This window comes from Bos taurus, chromosome 11, assembly GCF_002263795.3.
Source record: "Bos taurus isolate L1 Dominette 01449 registration number 42190680 breed Hereford chromosome 11, ARS-UCD2.0, whole genome shotgun sequence".
NCBI classification, from domain to species: domain Eukaryota; kingdom Metazoa; phylum Chordata; class Mammalia; order Artiodactyla; family Bovidae; genus Bos; species Bos taurus.
The window spans coordinates 9151056-9173806 of NC_037338.1; the positions used below are offsets into that span (position 1 = coordinate 9151056).

Genomic DNA, 22751 nt, shown 5'->3' on the forward strand with positions numbered 1-22751 from the left:
AATAATGTGCCTGGTGTTTGTCCCAGAAATCAGGAAGATAGCCCCGAAGAGGGAAAGCACGCTGCTGTCTGGAGGTTTATGTGAGGCGGGGAGTCGGCCGTGGGCCTGGGTGCTTCCTCTTACTCCAGGAGCTGTCGGTTCACGCGACTCAACTGCCTCCCTGCGTCTTCCGTGGTTCCTAAAGGCGTCTCTTTTTATGCTGCAGCTGGACTGCTCACCACGGATCCCCGTGTCCGAGAGCGTAAGAAGCCAGGCCAGGAGGGCGCCCGCAGGAAGTTCACCTGGAAGAAACGCTGAGAGTCCCTCGAGGGAAAGCGAGGGGCACACGGGAGACCAGGGCCGGCTGGGCGGCTGCCTCGTGAGATGCTGTACTCTAATGCGATGCTGTGAAGGTCGCCTTCTGAAAATAATTATTTAAAATGTTTTAGCTTTGTTCTGCTGCTTCACTTTTAAAACTTTTTCAGAAGAGAGTTTTCAAAGCCTAACTCAGACTCCTGGCGTATTTGATCTGAAAGGAACATTCAGCAAAACCCAGCCAGGAGACCTTTCTCAGATGGGAAGGCCCAGCCCACGGATCTGAGCTCTGGAGCCACACTGCTGACCTAAGAGCAGCACAGACTTGAACTCCATCCTCCGCGTGCTGTCGATTTTCCAGACAGCTACACAGTTTTCACAATTGAGGGATGAGATGCTTGTCGAAAAGAATGGAGCCAGCGCAGTGTCTTTGTCAGGAGCCCCGCCGAGTCGCTGATGACGACGACGACAGGCCCGCCTCTCCCGGGGCCCCTGGCAGCCACCAGTCCTCTGTCCGTTTCTATGAGTTTGACTTTTGTTTTTTTTCCTTTAAGATTCTACGTATAAGTGGTACCACGCAGTGTTTGTCTTTCTCTGTCTGGCTTATTTCACGGAGCACGGTACCCTCCAGGTTGGACACGGACTTGCAGTCACAGGATGAATCAGTTCCGAGGCTCTGGGCTCGCACGGTGCCCTGGGGGTCCCTCCCTGTGACACTGGGAATCGCGGGTGTGAGCGGGTTTGGGGTTTTGTGTGGGACAGTAAGTCTGGTCTTCGTGTGCAGCCCTGGATACAGCGGACAGTGTGGTGAGAGGGCCTGGCCCAGGGGGAGCAGGGGTTGAGGGCCCTGGGCGTGATCTCTGCCTGCCTGGGAGGGGAGGACACGAGTGTCCACTTTACCTTCCAAATGTGATACAAGCACTGGGGGATCAGGACAGTCCGCAGGCCCGCAGGGCCCCGGTAGGTGCCCGGTCATCGTGGGTTGTGATTCTCATCAGGAAACCCACCTGCCCCTGACCCCCGTATCCTCTATCGTTCAGTTACCCATGTGTGTGCGGGGGTCTCAGTCTGGATGGGCGGGGGGAGTCATGGTGTGAACAGGCAGTGTCCTTGAAAATGAAGGATGCTTCATTGCCTTGGCCCCTCAGAACACACAGAAGCACGATGCTCTGGATGGAGTAGCTAGCTGGACGCTGCAGACCCAGAGCTTCCACGTCTGTTAGGACGTCCAGGCTACACCCCACTTGGCAGCCCCACAGACACGGGTGTGTGGCCCGCATACACGAGGGAGGTGGCCAACCAGGAGGACCTCTCAGTATCTAAGGGAAGGTCAGCCCATCACGTTTGCACGATGCTGACATCAGGCACCTCTATCGTGAAGGCTGTGACTCTTTACACCAAATTAACTGTCGAGGGGCTTCCCTGGTGGTCCAGTGGTAGAGAATCCGCCTTCCACTGGAGGGAGGGGACGCGGGCCTCGTCCTTGATAGGGGAACTGAGGCCACACATCTAGGGGCCTGCCAAGCCTGCACGCTACAACTCGAGAATCCCAGGCCCTGCAATGAAGACCCCGCACAGCCAAAAAAAGAAAAAGTTTAAAAACGTAATCAAGGAGCCATAAAAATCAACATCTCACAAAAATACTGCCACCTTTGGTGACCAGCCTTGGGATATAGAAATTTTTCTTACTATATGTAAATCCTTGGATAAGAAACAGTAAACTCATTATTAAAAATTGGCAGTCGTCTTTGAGTGCTAAGCTGTAAAAACTCCTGAGCTTCAGCACTGAGCAAGATCTTGTCAATTCTCTCCTGTCATTTCTTAGAAAATATAAATTACTATAGAGGTGCAAAGTGTAGGAAAAAAGGAATTCAAAGTCATATCACTGTGTTCCTTCAACTCAGGCCATTAGTTTTTTTAAACAAAGTGATAAAATTCAGATGTTTTTTAAAAGGAACCATAGGTAGAATTAGATATCAGAATCAGAAGACACTCACGGGTCATGATGTAATGCACCGAGGGCCTGCTTTAACTTTGAGTTTCTAAGCTTCTGGGGGCCTCGCCCAAGCTTGCCAGTCCCTGGAGACGGTAACCACACGCCTGCTCCGGGCCTTCCAAGCAGTCGCTCCTGGTCTCTTGGATTCCTCATCCCTGATAATGAAAACCCTAGGTTTTACTCCGGGCCTCGGCCTTGCAGGCTCTGTTCCTGCAGTGGCAGCACGGAGGGTCACAGTGTAGCCTTGCTATGTTAGTGCCTCTTTGTATTCAAGTTTTGTTCATCAGACATTTACTTACTACATTATAAATACCAGCCAGACAGGTTCCTTCTGGGAAATTTTCTTTAAAGCATGGGAGGAGACCCCTTCATGAAAATGGTAAATTCCTGTTGCATGCATGCTTAGTCGCTCAGTCGTATCCGACTCTGCAATCCTTTGGATGAGAGCCTGCCAGGTTCCTCTGACCATGGGATTTTCCAGGCAATGATACTGGAGTGGGTTGCCATTTCCCACGAAATCACGGCTGCTTAAAGCTTCCACAAAAGTTAGGACCGCTTTTGGATCCTCTATGAAGACTTCTCAGGAGAAATGCAAATTTACTCCTTTTTCATTTTCCCAACACCTGATTGAAACCTGCCCGGGGAGCCAGCCTTGTAGTGTGGGGTCTTCCTCTCCATGTGGAGAGTGAGGGGTTCACCCGAGCTCTCCTGATTGAGTCTCACCTGCCATCAACCTCTCCGCCGGAGATGCCATCATCACTGTTCCCTCGCAGCTTCCCCACTGTTGCTTAAATTTTTCTCCTGTGATTTCAGTATGCTACCTTGAAGTGAGGGGCAGGTGGTGGGAGGGGCATTTTTCATGATGGTGATTAATGAAGCAGAATATTGCAGGTCAGTTACGTGAGGACCTCAGTTGCAGGTTGCAGAAGCCCCACACTTGGACTTGACACTGAAAAGGAGGGTCTTCTTGGGAGGCTGCCGGGGTATGTGACCCCTGAGGGAGGGGCTGGGTGGACGTCCTGCAGGGCAGGAAAGGGGCTGGTGCTCAGCTCCCAATCCAGGGTCTTGCTTGCTTGTTCCTTGGGGTTCTTCCCACAGACTACTTGGGACCGAAGGCCACCCCCAAGGAAGCCGTAGTGGAGCAGGGACAGGCCTGGCAGACAGTCCTGTGCCCGGAGGTGGGACCTGGGCACCAGGGTCGGGCTTGGGTCTCTCACCTCAGGGCTGTGCAGAGTGGTCTGGGGCCCCTCACCCCTGGCCCCAGGCTCAGCCCTGCCTGCAGCTCCCCAACAGCGCCAGCGGGGTGGCCGACCCCTGACACTGCCACCAGGTCCAGCTCTGACCCTCCACCTGGCCACCCTGCCTGGTGCCCATGAGCAGCCCAGCCGCTGGCCCCAGCACCCCTCCTGCCCTCGCATCCGCCCATCCTCAGCCCAACCGTGGCGTGCGGTGCTGGTCTGTGCACCTGTCTCCTCCATTAGACGCGGGCCGTGGACTCTGCTTCCTGCCCAGCACCTGGCTCGCAGGGGGCGTGGGAGTGAGCAGGCCACCTCGGGGAGGGCTGTCACTGCCGGCCTGTCGTGGGTGGTTCAGGTAACTCAGGAGCTGAGCCCGTCTGCCTGTCTGACCCAGATCGTCCATCTGCCTGCAGCGTCTTCACTGGGGACAAAGCGCTTTGGGGTCCCGCAGGACAGGGGTTGCAGAAAACCCTTGATGGAGTTCCTGTCCTCCAAGCCGTAAGTGTGTGTTTAATTAGAGACACACAACAAACAGAAAACAATTAGACGGCAATTAGGCCCTGCTGGGAAATGTCGACTGAGATAATGACTCGGAGCCAAAGATGGGCCGCCCTCACCTGGCAGGTCGGCTCAAAGCCTGGGGTGACAGCTGCTCAGGAGACCACTGTCCTCTGTCCCCACAGCCTCTGCCCTCCGGCCTGAAAAATGGGGCAGAATCCTGGCGTTCCAGGGCTCCTTGGACCCCTCAGAACCGAAGTGAGACACGGGGCAGTCTCAGAAACCACTCCTAGAGAACCACTGTGACTAGCAATTTGACCAGAAACATTAAAACTGCCCAGAGAAGGAGGTGGGTCCTGCCCACAGGGCAGCGGCCAGAGACTGCACCCTAGCTGCTCCTGGCAGTTGCCCCGCTGCACACCAGCCGCCTGCTTGAGGAAGTGACAGGAAGTCGGTGCCCACTGTTGCTGCCTGGCGCTGTGCCCTGGGCGTTGCTGTGTCGCGAGGTGGGCTGACCTCGCCAGGCTGGCTGGATTCCTGGTGAGGTCCCTCTTCCAGGCCCTCCTGGATCTGGCTTCCCTTCACTCTGGCCTGGCTGCCCACAGGCGGCGACAAGGGCATCAGTGAACTGTGGCCTGTCACACGGCGCAGGGGGGCTCTCCCTGGAGGCATCTCTGCATACAGATGCCGAGCAAGCTGGAGGCCCGCACACACATCGGCACCAGGGGTTCTCAAGATGATGCAAATTGAAACCATGAAACTTCCAATCCATGTGGGAACCATGGATCCATGTGGGAACCAGGGTATGAGATGGAAGCACAGGCCCCTTGCCCTGGAGAGACGTCAGGTAGGAGAGTACCACTGGGGAGGAAGGAGCATCGTCCAGTGGGCGGGAGCCTGGGGCTCGTTCGGTCCAGTGGTCACCAACCAGAGGCTCCCCACACGGGAACCAGGAAGTCAGGGGCCAGACGCGGGGTCCCACTGGGGTGCAACCTCTGACACCTCTGACCCTTTCTCAGACGGGGACACCGAGGTGCACCAAGGGGGTGGCTTCCCTTATTGCTGGGTGACAGGGTTCCGAGTTTTTATTCCAACATGCCAACTGATCAAATCCTGACCAGCTGTCGTTCCTGAATCATCTGGAGATGTTGATTCGTTGAAAGTGAAGAAGCCAAGTGATGACTATTTCTCTTCTATCAAAGGATATTAATTTATTATGTGCCTGTATTTGATTTATAGAATCTACTTGTGTCTAGATATCTTTAGGCGGTGAAATTATGGATAATTTTTCACTTTCTCCTTTTATGTGTGGTTTGAACTTTTTAAAGCTCATTCATAACTTCTATCACATAAAATAGTGATTTTTCACCGTGACGTGTCCAGATTTTTAGCGGGCAGTACCTTTGTTTAACCACAAGGTGGAGTAGTTTACAACAGAATAAGCAACTCCATGCGGTGAGGTGAAGGGGTGGATTCCCCGGCTCCTCCCCAGGTTCACCTAGGTGATCCATGGATGTTCTAAGGCCCTTGGAAACAGGCGTATTAATTATATTTTCAGATCCATCCGTTGCAGATGAAACTAAATTCTGATATATTTTCATATGCTTACATTTGAATATATAATTATCTCACTTATAAAATTGATTCCTTTTTACTATATTAGTTTTAGGTGTGCGACATAATGATTTGATATTTGCACACAGGCATACTTCATTATTTTACTGTGCTTCCCAGATACTGCATTTTTTTTTTTTACAAATGGAAGGTTTGCGGCAAACCCGTGTTGAGCAAGGCTGTCAGTGCCATTTCCCAAAAGCATCTCCTCTCTTTGTGTTTCTGTGTCCCGTTTTGGTAATTCTCTTGATGTTTCCAACATTTTCATTATTATTAAATTTGCTAGGGTGACATGTGATCAGTAACCTTTGACGTTTTTGTACTGTAATTGTTTTGGGCTGCCATGGGCCATACCCACAAAAGACAGGAACTTCATCGATTAACGTGTGTGTGTTGTGACTGCTCCACTGACCAGCCGTTACTGATCTCTCTCCTTCTCCTTGGGCCTCCACCTTTTCAGAGACACAATATTGAAATTAGGCCAATTGATAGCTCTTCAGTGGCCTCTAGTGTTCAAGTGAAAGGAAGATCCACGTCTCTCTCACTTGAAATAAAAATTTAGAAATGGGGCTTTCCTGGTGGTCCAGTGGTTGAGAATCCTCCTGCCAATGCAGAAGACATGGGTTCAATCCCTGACCCCGGAAGATCCCACGTGCCGCGGAGCAACTAACCCGATGTGCCTCAACAGCTGACCCGAGCTCTAGAGCCCGCGCTCTGCAGCAAGAGAAGCCACTGCCATGAGGCCCACACACCGAGTCGAAGAACCCCCGCTCGCCGCAACTAGAGAAAGCCTGCACGCAGCAACAAAGACCCAGTGCAGCCAAAACTAAATAAATACGTCTTAAAAAAAATGCCAAAAATGGTTAAGCTTAATGAAGAAAGCACATCAAAAGCCACGGCAGGCTGACAGCTAACATTCTTGTGCCAAACAGCCTGCTAGTGGATGCAAAGGAAAGGTCCTTAGAGAAAATGAAAAGTGCTCCGTGAACACACACAGATGATAAGACATTCTTGCCTCGAAGCAACTCAGCCCAAGAGTCACAACTATCAAGCCTGTGCTCCAGAGCCTGGGAGCCGCAGCCACTGAAGCCCATGCACCCCGGAGCCTGTGCTCTGCAACGAGAGAGCTCACTGCAATGGGAAGCCTGTGGATCAAAACTAGAGAGTTACCCCAGCTCGCCACAACTAGGGAAGACTCTCGCAGCAATGAAGACCCAAAATACAATGAATGAATAAATAATTTTGTTTGAGTTTCTTTCAGAATAATACTGCTTACTGAGAGGGACCCAAGAGTATCTCTGATGGAGACAATGAGATTAAAGTTGTTTTCATGCCAGCTAGCACAGCATCCATCCTGCGGTCCATGAAATTACTCAAAGAGTAATTTCAACTTTCAAGTCATTATTTATGAAAAACATTTTTTAAGGCTATAGCCACCATTGATAGTGACTCCTCCAATGGGTCTGAGAAAAAAAAAATAAGACTCACTGAGGGCTCAGATGATGGTTAGTGTTTTTTAACAATAAAATGTTTTTAATTAAGGTTTGTACATTTCTTAGACATGATACTACACTTAATAGACTATAGTATAGCATAAATGTGACTTTTATGCACTGGGAAACCAAACATTTCATGTGACTCACTTTATTGTGATATTTGCTGTACCCATGGAGGTCTGGAAGCAAACCCACAGCACCTCCGAGGTCTGCCTGTATTGCAAAAGGATCACCATAAGAGGTTGAGTTCCCATATGTTGCTGCTGCTGCTGCTAAGCCACTTCAGTCGTGTCCAATTCTGTGGGACCCCATAGATGGCAGCCCACCAGGCTCCCCCGTCCCTGGGATTCTCCAGGCAAGAATACTGGAGTGGGTTGCCATTTCCTTCTCCAATGCATGAAAGTGAAAAGTGAAAGTGAAGTTGCTCAGTCGTGTCTGACTCTAGCGACCCCATGGACTGCAGCCTACCAGGCTCCTCTGTCCATGGGATTTTCCAGGCAAGACTACTGGAGTGGGGTGCCATTGCCTTCTCTGTTGCTGCACATAGTGACAAATAAATTATTTTTGTGTTGAGGATAAACTGGGTCCTTTTCCAAGAGGTGGATTGTTGGAGACGACCAAGATCTGCCTTCGCAGGACTTGGCCACAGCATCCTGCAGAGAAGGAAGTTTCCTGCAGAGGGAAGGCTGGATGCCCCAGCTGCCTCCTCCAGCTGCCACCCCCAGGACAGCATAGCTCCCCTGAGATGTTGAGTTGCTATTTCAAAATATACATTTACATCAGCGTTTTTAATATTAATAAACTGTCTAAATGCTAGTTTACAAAAAAAAGAAAAGTGGAGAGAATTTAACTCAAAATAGTGGAAGGCAAGTGTTACAAGACTGAGACACAGCATCAACCCATTTAGGATGGTGATTCATCCTGAGTCTCAGGTGGGAGGGGTGGGGGTGGATGAGACCCCACCCAGGGACATGCCCCCGGGGCTCAGAAGCTCCAGGGACTTGGCCAGGATGGCCATCTCTCCACTTCCCTGCCCTCCGCCCACAATCCATCCTGGCAGGACACGTGGACGGAGAGTGGCAGGAGTTTAATCAGCATGTTTTCTGCCAGAAGCATCCAGGTGCCTGCGGGCTGACCCGGGCTGCACTGGGGAAGGAGACAGCCCTGGCTGGAAACACTCAGCCTCCCCCATCCAAGGCAGATGTGTCACAGAAATGCCGTCTCCTTAGACCTCCATACTGTCAGAGGACCGCGGGGAAGAATTCAGCCATGACCCCATAGACGGCAGCCCACCAGCTCCCCCGTCCCTGGGATTCTCCAGGCAAGAACACTGGAGTGGGTTGCCATTTCCTTCTCCAATGCATGAAAGTGAAAAGTGAAAGGGAAGTAACTCAGTCGTGTCCAACTCCTAGCGACCCCATGGACTGCAACCCACCAGGCTCCTCCATCCATGGGATTTTCCAGGCAAGAGTACTGGAGTGGGTTGCTATTGGTCACACAGAGTCGGACACACTAAAGTGACTTAGCAGCAGCAGCAGCTCTTTCCAATAGGCTGAGAACTAATAAGATATAAAGCTGCTTTTCTGTTGTTCTAACCAGCACTGGCAGCACTCAGATTCAAAGTGAATTTACCAAATGGAGAAAGAGAAAAACCCATCCGGGCTTCCCAGGTGGCTTGGTGGTAAAGAACCCATCTACCAATGCAAGAGACTCAGGAGATGCAGGTTTGATTCCCAGGTCAGGAAGATCCCCTGTAGGGGAAATGGTAACCCACTCCAGTGTTCTTGCCTTGGAAATCCCATGGACAGAGAAGCCTGGTAGGCTATAGTCCTTGGAGTTGGAAGCAGTCAGACATGACTTAGTGATTGAACAAGAATAATAAATCTTACCATGATCCCCAACTGACAGCTAGTAGCATTTTCAGGAGTTCTATTTTGCATATTTTCACATGAGCGCATATTTTCTGTAGTTGTAATTGTAGCATACATACGATTTTAAAACAGATTTTCATTTACTATCGTAACCACTCTGAACTCCATAATTATCATTTTAATGACCTCATAATAGTCCCTCTACTGAGCATATGCTCCCTCATGGACTTAGCTAGTTTCCATACTGTTGGTCACGTGGGCTTGTTAAAAATGATCCTGTAAATAATGTGTCGCCAGCATTCTTGCATGTCTATTTTTTCTTTCATTTACCCTTAGGGCCTGGCTTCCCTGGTGGCTCAGATGGTAAATAATCGCCTGCAATACAGGAGACCTGGGTTCAATCCCTGGGTTGGGAGGATCCCCTGAAGGAGGACGTGGCAACCTGCGTCCTGTGGAAAAAATACAAGCACATCCTCGACCGCTACAACCCACTCCAGTATTCTTGCCTGGAGGATCCCCAAGGACAGAAGACCCTGGTGGGCTACAGTCTGTGGGGTTGCAAAGAGTCAGACATGACTGAGCAACTAAGCACACCCTCAGGGTCAGTGCCCTGAACTACCTTTATCAGGTCAATGGCATGAATTGTGACTTTATCCCCAGAGCACCCTGCCGTTTCTGGGGTGCATGTGCCAGCCCCATGGCCAAGGTCAACACTGACCATTCCCTTTTTCAAAGACTCCGGCTTTCCCATGGGCTCTGCCTGGTGGACACCGACAGCCAGCTGTTCCTTCAGCTCCATTCTGTTCTCAGGTGTTCCTCTGCTGAGAGTGAGTCTTGTCTGGTCAGCCTGTCCTCTGGTCTCCCAGACCCAGGAGGTCTGCACAGCTCCTTTCCTTGGTGGGAGTGTGCCTGTTGCTCCCCAGGGCCACCCCCCCACAGCCCCCACCCACTTCCCCTCCTCCTGGTGCCTGTCCATATCCTTCCACACCCCACACACACCCTGCTCTGCCAGGCCCTGGCCCAGGATGCTTCCACCACATGGGGGCCTGGCTTTTTCCAGTATCACCAGGGTGTTAACTGCAGAGGCCCTTTCACTTGGTCTCTGTGAGGCCTGGATCTCATCCTTCTAGACACTTTCTCTCACCTTGGAGCCTGTGTCCTCCTGCCACTTCTCTGTAAGTATCAGCTGTCTCCTCTTTGTTGACCCAGTTCCTAACCATCAGTGTCCCCCAGGTAGGATGGATGGCTCGTGGGGCAGTGCAGTGGGGCCTCACCCCTCTCTCCAGGCTGTCATATCAGTTCTAAAATTTACAGAAAGTGGTCACAACCCAAGTGCCCATCAACAGATGATGGAGAAACAAAATGCTGTCTGCGTGCGATGGAGTACCAAGTGTGGAGTCCGGGAGGTTTTAGCTCATCCTGGTGCTCACGTGTCTCTGAGCTTGAAATTAAGACGAATGCAAGATTTCAAGCAATATTCTGATACTATGCAAATAAGACAGCAAAGTTTGTTGAAAAACATTAGCATAAGTAACAGGTAAAGTTTATGGGTTTTTCTAATGAGAAAGGCAAGAAATAAAGCTGAGTGTTAATTCCTGCCGATTCATCTATATGATGAGAGGCGTCAGGATGTTATCAAGAAGGAAGCATGCGGCTCCTAGTGAGTCCGGCAGCACCTCTGCATTTAAACTGGAGGGATGTCCCCCTCCTCTCATGTCTCAAAACTTTGTTCAGGGGTTAGAAAGTCCTGGAACATGAATACATTAAATGGAAAACTTCCCCTTTCATCACACAAGAACTTTCCCTGATCACCCGCTGGTTTGCATCAACTACAAAGCAGGAAAGAGCTCATAAAAGGCATTTTTACGCTACTGACTTTATTTTGTTGTGTGTGGGGGAGGCTATTTTTGCACGTAATGGTGAATATGGCTAATTTTTAATTGTTTCCCTAACTTGAAACTCCAGTTTTAACTGGAGTCTTTCCTCCAGTCTGAGGTCAAACAAAACTGTTGTGAGCCTCTAGGTACGTATTTTTGTGTGAACCTAAGTCTTCTTTGGAGAAGGAAATGGTGGCCCACTCCAGTACTCTTGCCTGGAAAATCCCATGGACAGAGGAGCCTGGTAGGCTACAGTCTATGGAGTCGCAAAGAGTTGGACATGACTGAGTGACATCACTTTCACTTTCAAATCTTCATTTCTCTGAACAGTGACCCAAGCGTGCGGGTCACATGGTCACTGCCTATTTGGTTTTATGAGAAACTGCTGAACTGTTAGAGGCTTCCCTGGTGGCAGAGTGGTAAAGAATCCACCTGCCAATGCAGAAGATGTGGTTCGATCCTGGGTTGGGAAGATCCCCTGGAGAAGGGAATGGCAACCCACTACAGTATTCTTGCCTGGAGAATCCCATGGACAGAGCCTGGCGGGCTACAGTCCATGGGGTTGGAAAGAGTCGGACACGACTGAACTATTGGCTGGGGGACTGAACCATTTTACGTTCCCTCTAGCCAGGTGTGAGAGGTCCAACGTCTCTGCATTCGATGTTGTCACTGGTTTTTGTTTTAGCCATTCTGTGTTGTTTCAGTGTAGATTTAATTTGTGTTTCCATAATGGCAAAAGGAAGTGAAGGTGCGGGGAGGAAGTGAAGATGGAGGAAGTGTAGGTGGGGAAGGAAGTGAAGCGGGGAAAGAGAAGAAGATGTTAGGAAAGGGGGTGACATGGAGGAGAGAAGCCCTGGGGAAGCCAGGGAAGTGAGGACAGAGGAGGCTGTAACCGCAGACAGGAGAAAGCTCCCTTCTTCTGTTAGACTGGAGGGAGGCAGAGTGCAGATGCGGATCACAGGTGCATTTGATGGTGAAAGTGGTATGGACCAGTGACTCTTTCCAGGATGGAAAATGGGGGGGAGGCCTTTGGGGGGGGGTTCTCAGTGATTGAGGGGTAATGCTGGTGTTTCCTGCACCAGGGCCAGGAGGCCAGGTGACCTGCAGTGCTAAGACAGGAACTCACCTTTCCAGAAAATGATCCACTGGAAACGGTGCTTGCCGACACAGCCACTACTCACAGCTGTGCGTACAACCGTACTCAACCTGATTTCTAAATACTATTTTGTACTAAAAATGAATCAGGGCTTGTTGGAGAAGTCGCTGCTGTGTCCAAGGCAGGGAATGTACGTGGTGACCTTGGGTGGCCTTGTGCCAGTATCTGTACAGTTCAGTTCAGTTGCTCAGTCACGTCCAACTCTGCAACCCATGGACTGCGCTATACAGGCTTCCCTGTCCATCACCAACTCCCCGAGCTTGCTCAAACTCATGTCCATCGAGTTGGTGATGCCATCCCACTATCTCATCATCTGTCGTCCCCTTCTCCTGCCTTCAATCTTTCCTAGCATCAGGGTCTTTTCAAATGAGTCAGTTCTTCACATCAGGTGGCCAAAGTATTGGAGTTTCAGCTTCAGCATCAGTCCTTCCAATGAATATTCAGGACTGATTTCCTGTAGGATGGACTGGTTGGATCTCCTTGCAATCCAAGGGACTCTCAAGAGTCTTCTCCAACACCACCATTCAAAAGCATCAATTCTTCAGCGTTCAGCCTTCTTTATGGTCCAACTCTCACATCCCTACATGACTACTGGAAAAACTATAGCTTTGACTAGACAGACCTTTGTCAACAAAGTAATGTCTCTGCTTTTGAATATGCTGTCTAGGTTGCTCAAAGCTTTTCTTCCAAGGAGCAAGCATCTTTTAATTTCATGGCTGCACTCACCATCTGCAATGATTTTGGAGCCCCCAAAATAAAGTTTGTCACTCTTTCCATTGTTTTCCCATCCATTTGCCGTGAAGTGATGGGACCGGATGCCATGAAGTAATGGGACCGGATGCCATGATCTTCGTTTTCTGAATGTTGAGCTTTAAGCCAACTTTTCCACTCTCCTCTTTCACTTTCATCAAGAGGCTCTTTAGTTCTTTTTTGGTTTTTGTTATAAGGGTGGTGCCATCTGCATATCTGAGGTTATTGATATTTCTCCCAGCAATCTTGATTCCAGCTTTTGCTTCATCCAGCCCAGTGTTTCTCATGATGTACTCTGCATATAAGTTAAATAAGCAGGGTGACAATATACAGCCTTGATATACTCCTTTCCCGATTTGGAACCAGTCTCTCGTTCCATGTCCAGTTCTAACTGTTGCTTCTTGACCTGCATACAGATTTCTCAAGAGGCAGGTCAGGTGGTCTGGTACTCCCATCTCTTTCAGAATTTTCCACAGTTTATTGTGATCCACACAGTCAAAGGCTTTGGCATAGTCAATAAAGCAGAAATAGATGTTTTTCTGGAACTCTCTTGCTTTTTCCATGATCCAGAGGATGTTGGCAATTTGATGTCTTGAGAAAGGTTCTGAATCTTTAATATCATACATGTATACACACTGTGTGGATCACAATAAACTGTGGAAAATTCTGAAAGAGATGGGAATACCAGACCACCTGACCTGCCTCTTGAGAAACCTATGAGACTTCCCTGGTGGCCCAGTGGATGGGAATCCGCCTGCCAGTGCAGGGGACACGGGTTCGATCCCTGGTCTAGGGAGATTCCACATGCCTCAGCCAATTAATCCCACGGGCCACAACTACTAAAGCCTGCGTGCCCTTGAGGCCGTGCTCTGCAACAAGAGAAGCCCGCCCACACACCGAAACAGAGAGGAGCTGCCTCTCACCACAACTCAAAAAGCCTTAGCAGCAACGAAGACCCACACAGCCAACAGTGAATAAGTCAATTATAGAAAAGAAAAGGAAAGCACGTGGAGGCTGCAGGTGAAGTCTGGGGCTGTGGGTGGGGAGCCAGCGGGGCCTTTGGGTGCTGGTGGAGTTCTCTTCCTTGGTCTCCACAGTGACAGCACGCAGTGTCCCCGGGAGAATTATCCGTTCAGCTGCACACGCCTGAACGGATGTTGTGTCCCACAATAAGAAGTGACCTTCCGTGTTCAGAGAAGCAGCAGAAATCCAGGTGGCCCACGTAGAAATGCTATTTCAACCCACGGATTCCATTTCACTAATCAAAGTACCTGTTGTCTTTGACAAGGGGAGATGCCTGTGCAATGTAAAATAGAACTAGTTCTTACATAAATGTTATTGAAAAAGCCAGTTTTGAAAATACAAATAGGGCTTCTTAGATAAGCCAAGATGAGAGATACCAAGTTGTCAGAAGATAAACAGTTTTCTAATAATTTGTTGTTGTTTTGTAGTCCCTTCAGTAGTATCCAACTCTCTGTGGCCCCATGGACTGTGGCCCACCAGGCTCCTCTGTCCATGGGACCCTCCAGGCAAGAATACTGGAGTGAGTGGCCATTTCTTTCTCCAGGGGATCGTCCCAACCCTGGGATCAAACACTCATCTCCTGCATTGGCAGGCAGATTCTTTACTGCTGAGCCACTTGGGAAGCCCTTTTAATAATTTATCTCTCCCCAGTTTAGAAGGCTTCCAAGATGCCTTGAGCTAGAAAAGGTCTCTGTGTGTGCATGCTCAGTCGCTCAGGCTCGTCTGAATCTTTGTGACCCCATGGATTGTAGGCCACCAGACTGCTCTGTCCATGGGATTTCCCAGGCAAAAATACTGGAGTGGGTTGCCCTGCCCTCCTCTAGGGGATCTTCCTGACCCAGGGATTGAACCCAGATCTCTCACATTGCAGGTCTGCTGAGCCAATACTCTTCTAAAAATGGAACGAGGACACGAACTGCAGAATCTCCTTTATTTGAATTAACATCCAGCTAACTTAGGGTCTTAAGTGAGAAGTGGCTTTCTCAGGCTTCCTCTGAACATATTAATTATCAAGCAAAATTTGGTTTTCATAAGAACCTTGAGGGGAGCTGCTTGGAGACTACTGTTTCCCAAGGTTCAGGTCCGGGGCTGTTTTGGCCTCATCTTCCCTTCAAGATGTTCTCTGCAGCCTTATCATTACACTGATGACAAAAGGCTGGATGATCAAAATTGAAAGTAACAGGCAGATTCCATCTCTCCTATCTCCATCTTGGGTGAAAATCTCTTCATTTTCAGAGGCTTGGTGTTTTTTTTTTCTTTTTTTTCCCCTTCATTTTAACACATTCATTCTGCTTTGCCCAGAAAATTATTTCGGTCTCAGACAACTCTTATTTATTCATTCCCACGGATGAAAGCAGAAGCCTGGATAATGCAAAATGATACAAATGCAGAAACTCTTTATATTTGACTTTCAAATGTGAGCTTTTACTTACATTTGATTATGCGTGTGTTTAATATTCTGGGGATTTGATTCAGACAAAATAACCAAGTCACAGGACGAGCATCTAACCGGCAAAGTGCGAGCTGCCTCGCTGGGTCCCGACCACATTCCTGAGCACATTGACAGCCCGGAGGACGAGGGCGGGCAGGACTCCAGACAGACAGAGCCTCCCAGCCCACCCTCTTCTGGCTTCCTGGGCATCCCGATGCTCTGCGCCCCCAAACCTGCTGTTCACCTGACAGCAGGTACCGCACGTGCTCTGAGCTCCGTGGCGGGAGCTTCGCCACAAAGATCACACATCTTTCTTTCCTTCCTGTCCAAACTGAGGTTCGGTTGTTTGCACCAGTCCCCCACAGTCAGGAGAGCAGATTCTACCCCTGGGGGCGGGGGTGGGCGTCACGGGGCTGTCCTGGAGTAGTCTTTCCGCCGTATTACCTGTGTTTATAACCAGCCTGTCCCGCAGAGTAAAGCCAACACCTGTGCAAACAGGGTGTGAGGAGTTGCTCTGGGCCAGCCCCTCCGTCCCGCCCCCCTACCCTTGTCATCCACACTGAGGCCCTTGTCCTGATGGTACACCAGCATCCCCTGGCTGGCACCAAGGTCCTCCCCAGCTTTCCTCTCCCCCTCACACCTCCTGTTCTAGAAACTGCAAAGGTGTATGTGTGGCAAAGGTTTCTGCTGGGATTTTATCACCAGGAAAGAACTGGAGGATGCTGGCAGGAAGCTGACATCATTGGTTATATATCAGAGAGGGGTTGGGTCTTACAGATGGAAATTACTAGAGAAGGGAAAAGGAAAGACAAGAAGGAAAAAGAAGGGAGAAAGAGACACCCAGGGAGGAAGAGAGCTTGAAGGCTGGGCCCCAGCATCTCTGGGAGGCAACTGGGCTGGGAGGGAGGGCTCGAAGTCCAGGACTGCTGATCTGGGCACCCCTCGTGACCTTTCCATGTGGCTCAGACTTCTCCCAGCCGGAGAGCCATGTTCTGAATGGGCTTATCCCAAGAGGGAGCACTGGAGGGTGAGTGCTCCAAATGACCCAGATGGAGGCTACATGCCTCTGACGATCTGGTCCCAGAAGACCCCACTGGACCCTTCCTCCGTTCTCTGTTGGCCGAAGCCACCCCAAGCCCATCCAGATTCAGTGGGTGGGGCGCAGACCACACCTCACCCCGTATGATCATCTCAACTCTCTTAGTTTCCAGCTAAGGTGTGAAAGCTCCCTTGTCAGGACAGCCGATTTCCTCTGATGTAGGAGCGTGAGGGTTCAGGTTCCTGTGATGCACGGAGCACTTGGTGGTTAATCATCTGCGGCTCATTATGATGATCTGTGGTCTCTATAACAGTCAATGGCCTGGAACCACAGATGTATTTACTGCCTTCATTTAATTGCTAACATTAGGCTTATTTTCAAGTATTTTCTCTCCATTTGGATGGAGTGCCTTTTATCTGAGCTTACCTTCAGTGTCAATAAGTTTCCCATTTCTTGACAGCTGGACACCCTGATAACATACAGCTCTCCTTCTATTAATCTTCTGTGAACTGATCATTAGGGTTGTGAAATCCATTCATCGCCAAGAGTTGTCCTTTCACAACTGCATGGTCTTCCGTTTAGCTAAACCAAACCCTATTTCTTTACCACGACTAAGGCTCTTTGTCATTTTAATAGTTCTTCCTTAGAGCTGGCACAGAGTGTCAGACTGTCCCCCAAAGAACAAGTAGATGCCGGCAACACTCCATGTTACCTTGGGTGGTAGTTGTTCAATCACTGAGTCATGTCTAGTAGATGCCGGCAACACTCCATGTTACCTTGGGTGGTAGTTGTTCAATCACTGAGTCATGTCTTTTGCATGCTGGACTGCAGCACGCCAGGCTTCCCTGTCCTTCACTATGTCCCGGAGTTTACTCAAATCCATGTCCCTTGAGTTGGTATTGCTAACCATCTCATCCTCTGTCGCCCCCTTCTCCTGCCTTCAATCCTTCCCAGCATCAGGGTCTTTTCTAATAAGTCAGCTCATTGGAAGGGTTACCTTGGGAGCCTTTGGTAAATTTATTCCCGAGAAGACCCATAGACCTGAATATCCCTCAGATATTCTCCACTGAAGTCTTCCTGTTGGGCTGCTCTCCCCTGAGTAGAATTGGACGCTGAGTGTCACTAGTCCATCTCACTCCACAAAAACTTTAATCTTGGTTTTATTCACCTACATCGTCCCTCATTGATACAAGCAAAGTACATCAAATGGTTTTAAAAACCAGTACAATCCGGATTGTGAGATAGGAAAAGAAAACAGGAAGTCGTGAGTGGGGGAAGGGAGGGGGAGAATAGAGAGAGGAGAGGAGCCTTCCCACTCAGGGCGGCAGATTCAGAGCAACCAGGAGGAGAAGAGGCAAGGTCAAGCGGTCACAATCGGGGAGACTGGGACACCCCAGCCCAGGGCACATTCCTTCCCCCCTCCGGCCCTGTCCTGCCCCCAGGAAGGGTTTGGGGAAGTGCACAGGTGTGAGTTGCCCAAGCTAATGGCTGGGAGGTCCTGGCTTGGGCCGAAACCTCTTGGGAGGGGGGCCTGTGATCTGTGTGCACGCTACACGAGGCACCCCTTGCACCCATCTAGTGGATGACGGACAGGTGTCTGGGTGACGCTGATATTGTTCGTTGGGCTTCCCCAGTGGCTCGGTGGTAAAAAATCTGCCTGCCAATGCAGGAGACGCAGGTTTGATCCCTGGGTCGGGAAGATCCCCTGGAGAATGAAATGGCAACCCACTCCAGTATTCTCGCCTGAGATAAGATGCCATCCAACCATCTCATCCTTTAGGTCCTTGTTATTTATCTATTTAATAAGTGTGAAACTCCTGGAATTTAAATAAAAATTCTTTGTGTGCCTTTTTTCTGGAAGGATGGCCTTCAATCAAAATTCTCAAGGCGTTCAGGCCCAGAAAGGAGTGTCTGGGCCTGGGAGGGGGTCACTGTTCTCTAATTCCTGCTCCACAAACTATCGCAGGCAGGTAACTGCCAGCTCACCGCCTGTCCACCACCAGCTTTAGCGAAAGTCAGGGCCCACCAAGGCTGAGCCGCACAGGTAAAGCGCCGGAACAGACCAGGCAGATGACAACAGTCAGCTGTCAATAAATCATAGTCAGATGATATTAAGAAGTTATTCTTAATTTTGTGACATAGGATAATGATATTGTGATCATGGTTTTTTAAAGTCTTTAGTTAGCCTGGGGGAGTGGGGAGCAGATCAAAGAAGAAAGAAAATGTTGACAATCTTTCAGGCTGGAGCTGAGCACTCCTGGGTTCAGGATACAATTTTTTCTACTTTTGATTTTTAAAATGCCGTAATAAAAAAGTTTAAAAAATAAAAATAAATCCAAGCTACTCTTCATAACAAGATGCAAATCACTCAGCCAGGCGGAAGTGTAACTTCTCCCAGAGAGGGCAAGTTCAGTCGCCACCCTGCACCTTGCAGGTCTGTCTGTCCGACAGGTGCCACGCTTTCGGAAGGAAAACAGGTAAAAGGTGGGTCCCGCTCTTAAAGAGCTGGCGCCCCTCCTCCTCCCCCGCAGCGAGCCCCTCCTGGCCTCGGTTTTGCTCTCCCTGAAATGGGCTGACGTCCCTGTTGGAAGAGGCGCGGGCAGTGAAGGGGGGTGGGTCGGGAGCGCCTCCAGGATTGCCCAGGTGAAGCAGAGGCCGGCATTTTCCAAAGCTGGCTGGGGACGCGGGGGTGGATGGAGAGACTCGTGATTGGGAAGGAGGAAAACACACAGACACACACACTCATCTCCCTCCATCCTCTTCCTCTCACTCCGCCCCGCGAGGGGCGGTACCCTGGTCCCTGGGGGAGGTTTAGGCCGAGGACCCGGGAGCGCGGCGGGCCGGGGAGAAGGGCTTGGGTTTCGCAGCCCCAGCCGGGAGGCCGGTGGTGCGGCGGCCCCTCCCCTGCGATCCCTTCCCCTCCTCCCCGTCTCCTCCGCCCCATCCTCCTCCGGGTCCCCGGCAGCCGAGGCTCTGGGAGCAGCCGGCGGCGCAGCGGCCGCGCAGCCTTTGTCTCGGGGCAGCCGGGCGGAGGGCCCAGCGCAGGCGTAAGTGACCGGTGGCCGGGCGGGGGGGCTCGGCAGGGAGCGGGCCCGGGTCGGGGGCACTCCCTGCGGGGGATGCGGGCCAGCCCGGTTGTCCGGAGCTCGGGCTGTGCGCGCCCGGCCAGGTGGTGCCGGGGCGCGGTGGGCGCGGAGGGGCCGCCGCCGAGAGGGCGCCGAGAGGGGCGCTGGGGTGCGCGGAGGCGGCGCAGGGGTCGTGGGGGAGGTGCCGAGCCGCCGCGCTCTGGGACACTGTGCGCTTTCGCTGGGCGCCGCAGCCTTGCGCCTGCGGACGTGCGGCTTGGGTGCGAGTCCTGTCGGCCGTGTTTCTCAGGGCAGAGGCCACACGGGGACGCAGGAGGCAGAGGACAGGCAGTGATGAAGCAACGGGAGAGGACCGGGCCGGCGTCACCAGCACCAGCACCATCACCATCACCATCACCATCACCATCACCACCATCACCATCACTGACCTGCGCCCATCCCGGCTTCCCCCACCTCCTCCCTGGTGTAAAGACAACTTTATCAGATTATTTCCTTTTCACGGGTAATACTTTGAAAAAGCATCGGAGCTCCTCAAATCAGAGATCAGAGGGGCTTGCAGTCATCTGTCCGGGGCCGGTTAACTAAGGTAGCAATCAGGCTTCGATGCTCTCGGTTTTTCTAATTCTGGTGCTGGAGAGGTCTGATTAAAAACTCCCCCTCACTTGGTAATGATGATGATGATGATGTTGATGATGATGATCAAGTATAAAGTAATATCCTCACTAAATTAGATAATCAGGAGTTTAATTTTTTCTCTCTCTCTTTTAATTTTTGGGTGTGAAAATACCAGCAGTAAGTGGAGACAAGAGGAAAATGAAGCTTTTCCAAAAATAATAACCAGGAATAGGGGTAAAAGAGGTCCTTTGTAGAAAAGTCACCCAAGTGGGCTGAAGGCAGTGAGCCCCATCACGTGTGGAGAGTGCTTTTGGTGGTTGGTAGATCTCGATCTCATTACTCTGGATGTGTGTAGTTTCTCACGCTGCCCCAAGAATGTTTCCGTTGCTGTTTCAAACTGGCCTTTCCTTGGTCCAAGGGACCACAGATCAGACCAAAGCACGCACGCGGCTCTGGAGCCATCAGGGCTGTTAGGGAGCCCAAGGTGAGCCCCACAAAACCGGCTCCTTACGAAAAGTGGCTTTCAGAAAATAAGCAGCTAAGTCCCCTCTGTTTTTGCCCACTGGTTAGAAATGAGCCTTGGACATCTGGGTTTTGTGTTCTCGTCCAACTAGACGTAAAGTAGACAATCCTACGTATCTTGATATGCTTGGAAATTTTCTTGCCCAAAAGTCAGGGTAGCAGGACTCCTTTTTTAAAGATGATTGTTATTTATTATCTATTTGTGGCTGCACTGGGCCTGCATGGCTGCGCGGGCTTTTCTCTGGCTGTGGCAGCGGCGGCTGTTCTCTGGAGGCAGTGCTTGAGCGTCTCATTGCGGTGGCATCTCTTGTTGTAGGGCACAGGCTCTAGAGTGTGGGCTTCAGAAGTTGTGGCTCACAGGCTCAGCTGCTCCACAGCAGGTGGGATCTTCCCAGACCAGGGATCAAACCCATGTCTCCTGCATTGGCAGGTGAATTCTGAGTCACCAGGGAAGCCCTAACTTCTTTCTGTTTACTGAAGTATCATTTATACACTTAACTCACTGCACAGCTCAAACTTTACCTATGTTGACCCCCACATAACCTGCTCCCAGAGTAAGAGAGAGAAAATCTCTGTGGTCCGTGAGTGTTCCTCTGTGTCCTTTTCCAGATATAACTTCTTCTTTGGCTGTTCCCAACATAGAAAAATAATTTCTTTTCAGTGTGTTTCAGTCACTCAGTTGTGTCCAACTCTTTGTGACCCCATGGACTGCAGCACGCCAGGCTTCCCTGTCCTTCACCATCTCCCAGAGCTTGCTGAAACTCATGTCCATTGAGTCGGTGATGCCATCCAACCATCTCATCCTCCATTGTCCCCTTCTCCTCCTGCCCTCAGTCTTTTCCAGCATCAGGGTCTTTTCCAATGAGTCGGCTCTTCACATCAGGTGGCCAAAGTGTTGGAGCTTCAGCTTCAGCATCAGTCCTTCCAGTGAATATTTCAGGACTGATTTCCTTTTAGATTGATTTCTTTTCAGTATCTCACATTAAATCTGGTTGGCCTATTCCTTTAGCAAATAGGACTGGAGACTTCCTTGGTGGCTTAGTAGTAAAGAATCTGCCTGCCAATACAGGAGACATTGGTTCAGTCCCTGGTCTGGGAAGGTTCCACATGCTGAGGAGCAACTAAGCCCAGGAGCCACAACTATGGAACCCATGCTCCCTAGAGCCCATGCTTTGCAACAAGAGAAGCCACTGCAGTGAGAAACCCACACACCACAGCTAGAGAGGAGCTCCCACTCGCCGCAGCTAGAGAAAGCCCATGCAGCAACAAAGACCCAGCACAGCCAAAAATCTAAATAAACAAATAATTTTTTTTTTTTAGAAATTTATGACTGAGTCCCAGCCCTGGGCCCAGCACTGCATGGACAGGAGCTCCCCATGGACAGGCAGATAAACCAGATACTTAGATAAGCGGGGGTGACACTGCATGCAGATACAGAACATTCCAGGCCATATCCTAGTTTTTGTTGTTTTTTTTTCCTGAGGGGGAAAGGGAAGGCTTCTTGGAGGATGTGAATCTTCAAGTTGGGAACTGAAACATGAGCACAAGGTCATCAGTAAAATGTGGTCAGAGGAAAAGGAAAGTCTGTTCCGAGTGGCAGGAAGGTCATACATCATGGTTCAGAAAGAAGAGAGTGTGGAGGGTTTGAGGAACAAAAACTCATTGAGGCTGATTGGAGCACAGTCTGGGGGAGGAGTGTGTAGACAGCCAGGGGGTCAGCAGGGCCACCAGGAGACTCAGGCCGGGGCAGGGGTGGTGGTGGTTTTCTGGCAGGGAGGAGGCCCGGACACGCATGGAGGATGAGATCTGATTGTCAGCTGGCTGCTGTGCGGTGGGGAGACTACAGAAGGGATGGGGGCCGGGTGACTGCCATGGTATCCCAGCGAGACACCACGGTGGCCTAGCCAGGCAGTGGCAATGGGAATCAAGGATTGAAAGAGACTTAGGGAACTTCTCTGATGGTTCAGTGGTGAACAATCCACCTCGAAACGCAAAGACCAAGGGTTTGATCCTTGATCAGGAAACTAAGATCCCGCATGCGGCAGAGCAACTAAACCCAGGAGCCACAACTACTGAACCCATGTACTGCAGATGGAGAGTCCATGTGCTGCCACTAAGACCCACATGAAAAGATAACATAAGTAAATATTTAACAAAGAAAGAAACTTAGCAGGCAAAATCAACACGTGTTTGACCTGTGAAGATTCAAGGATGCCCCTTTGGTTTCTTAGATCTCACAAAACT

At 50.5% G+C, this 22751-nt stretch overlaps 2 protein-coding genes across 3 annotated transcripts in view; both read left to right on the forward strand.

The window, feature by feature from the left end:
* The window catches only part of MRPS9 (mitochondrial ribosomal protein S9), a 37925-nt gene extending 37051 nt beyond the window's left edge, over positions 1 to 874 (forward strand). The window contains exon 11 of the mRNA XM_005212443.5: positions 206 to 874. Within this exon, the coding sequence (XP_005212500.1) occupies positions 206 to 297 (92 nt within the window). The 3' untranslated portion in view covers positions 298 to 874. The remainder of the gene's footprint in view (positions 1 to 205) is intronic.
* An 18368-nt stretch (positions 875 to 19242) lies between these two features.
* The window catches only part of GPR45 (G protein-coupled receptor 45), a 42525-nt gene continuing 39016 nt past the window's right edge, over positions 19243 to 22751 (forward strand). The window contains exons 1-2 of one of the 2 annotated variants that reach the window (XR_003037100.2): positions 19243 to 19331; positions 19660 to 20097. The gene's annotated coding sequence lies outside the window, so the exon portion shown is untranslated. Of the gene's footprint in view, positions 19332 to 19659; positions 20098 to 22751 lie in introns of those variants that run through there. The other variant, XM_024999356.2, reaches the window with a different exon arrangement.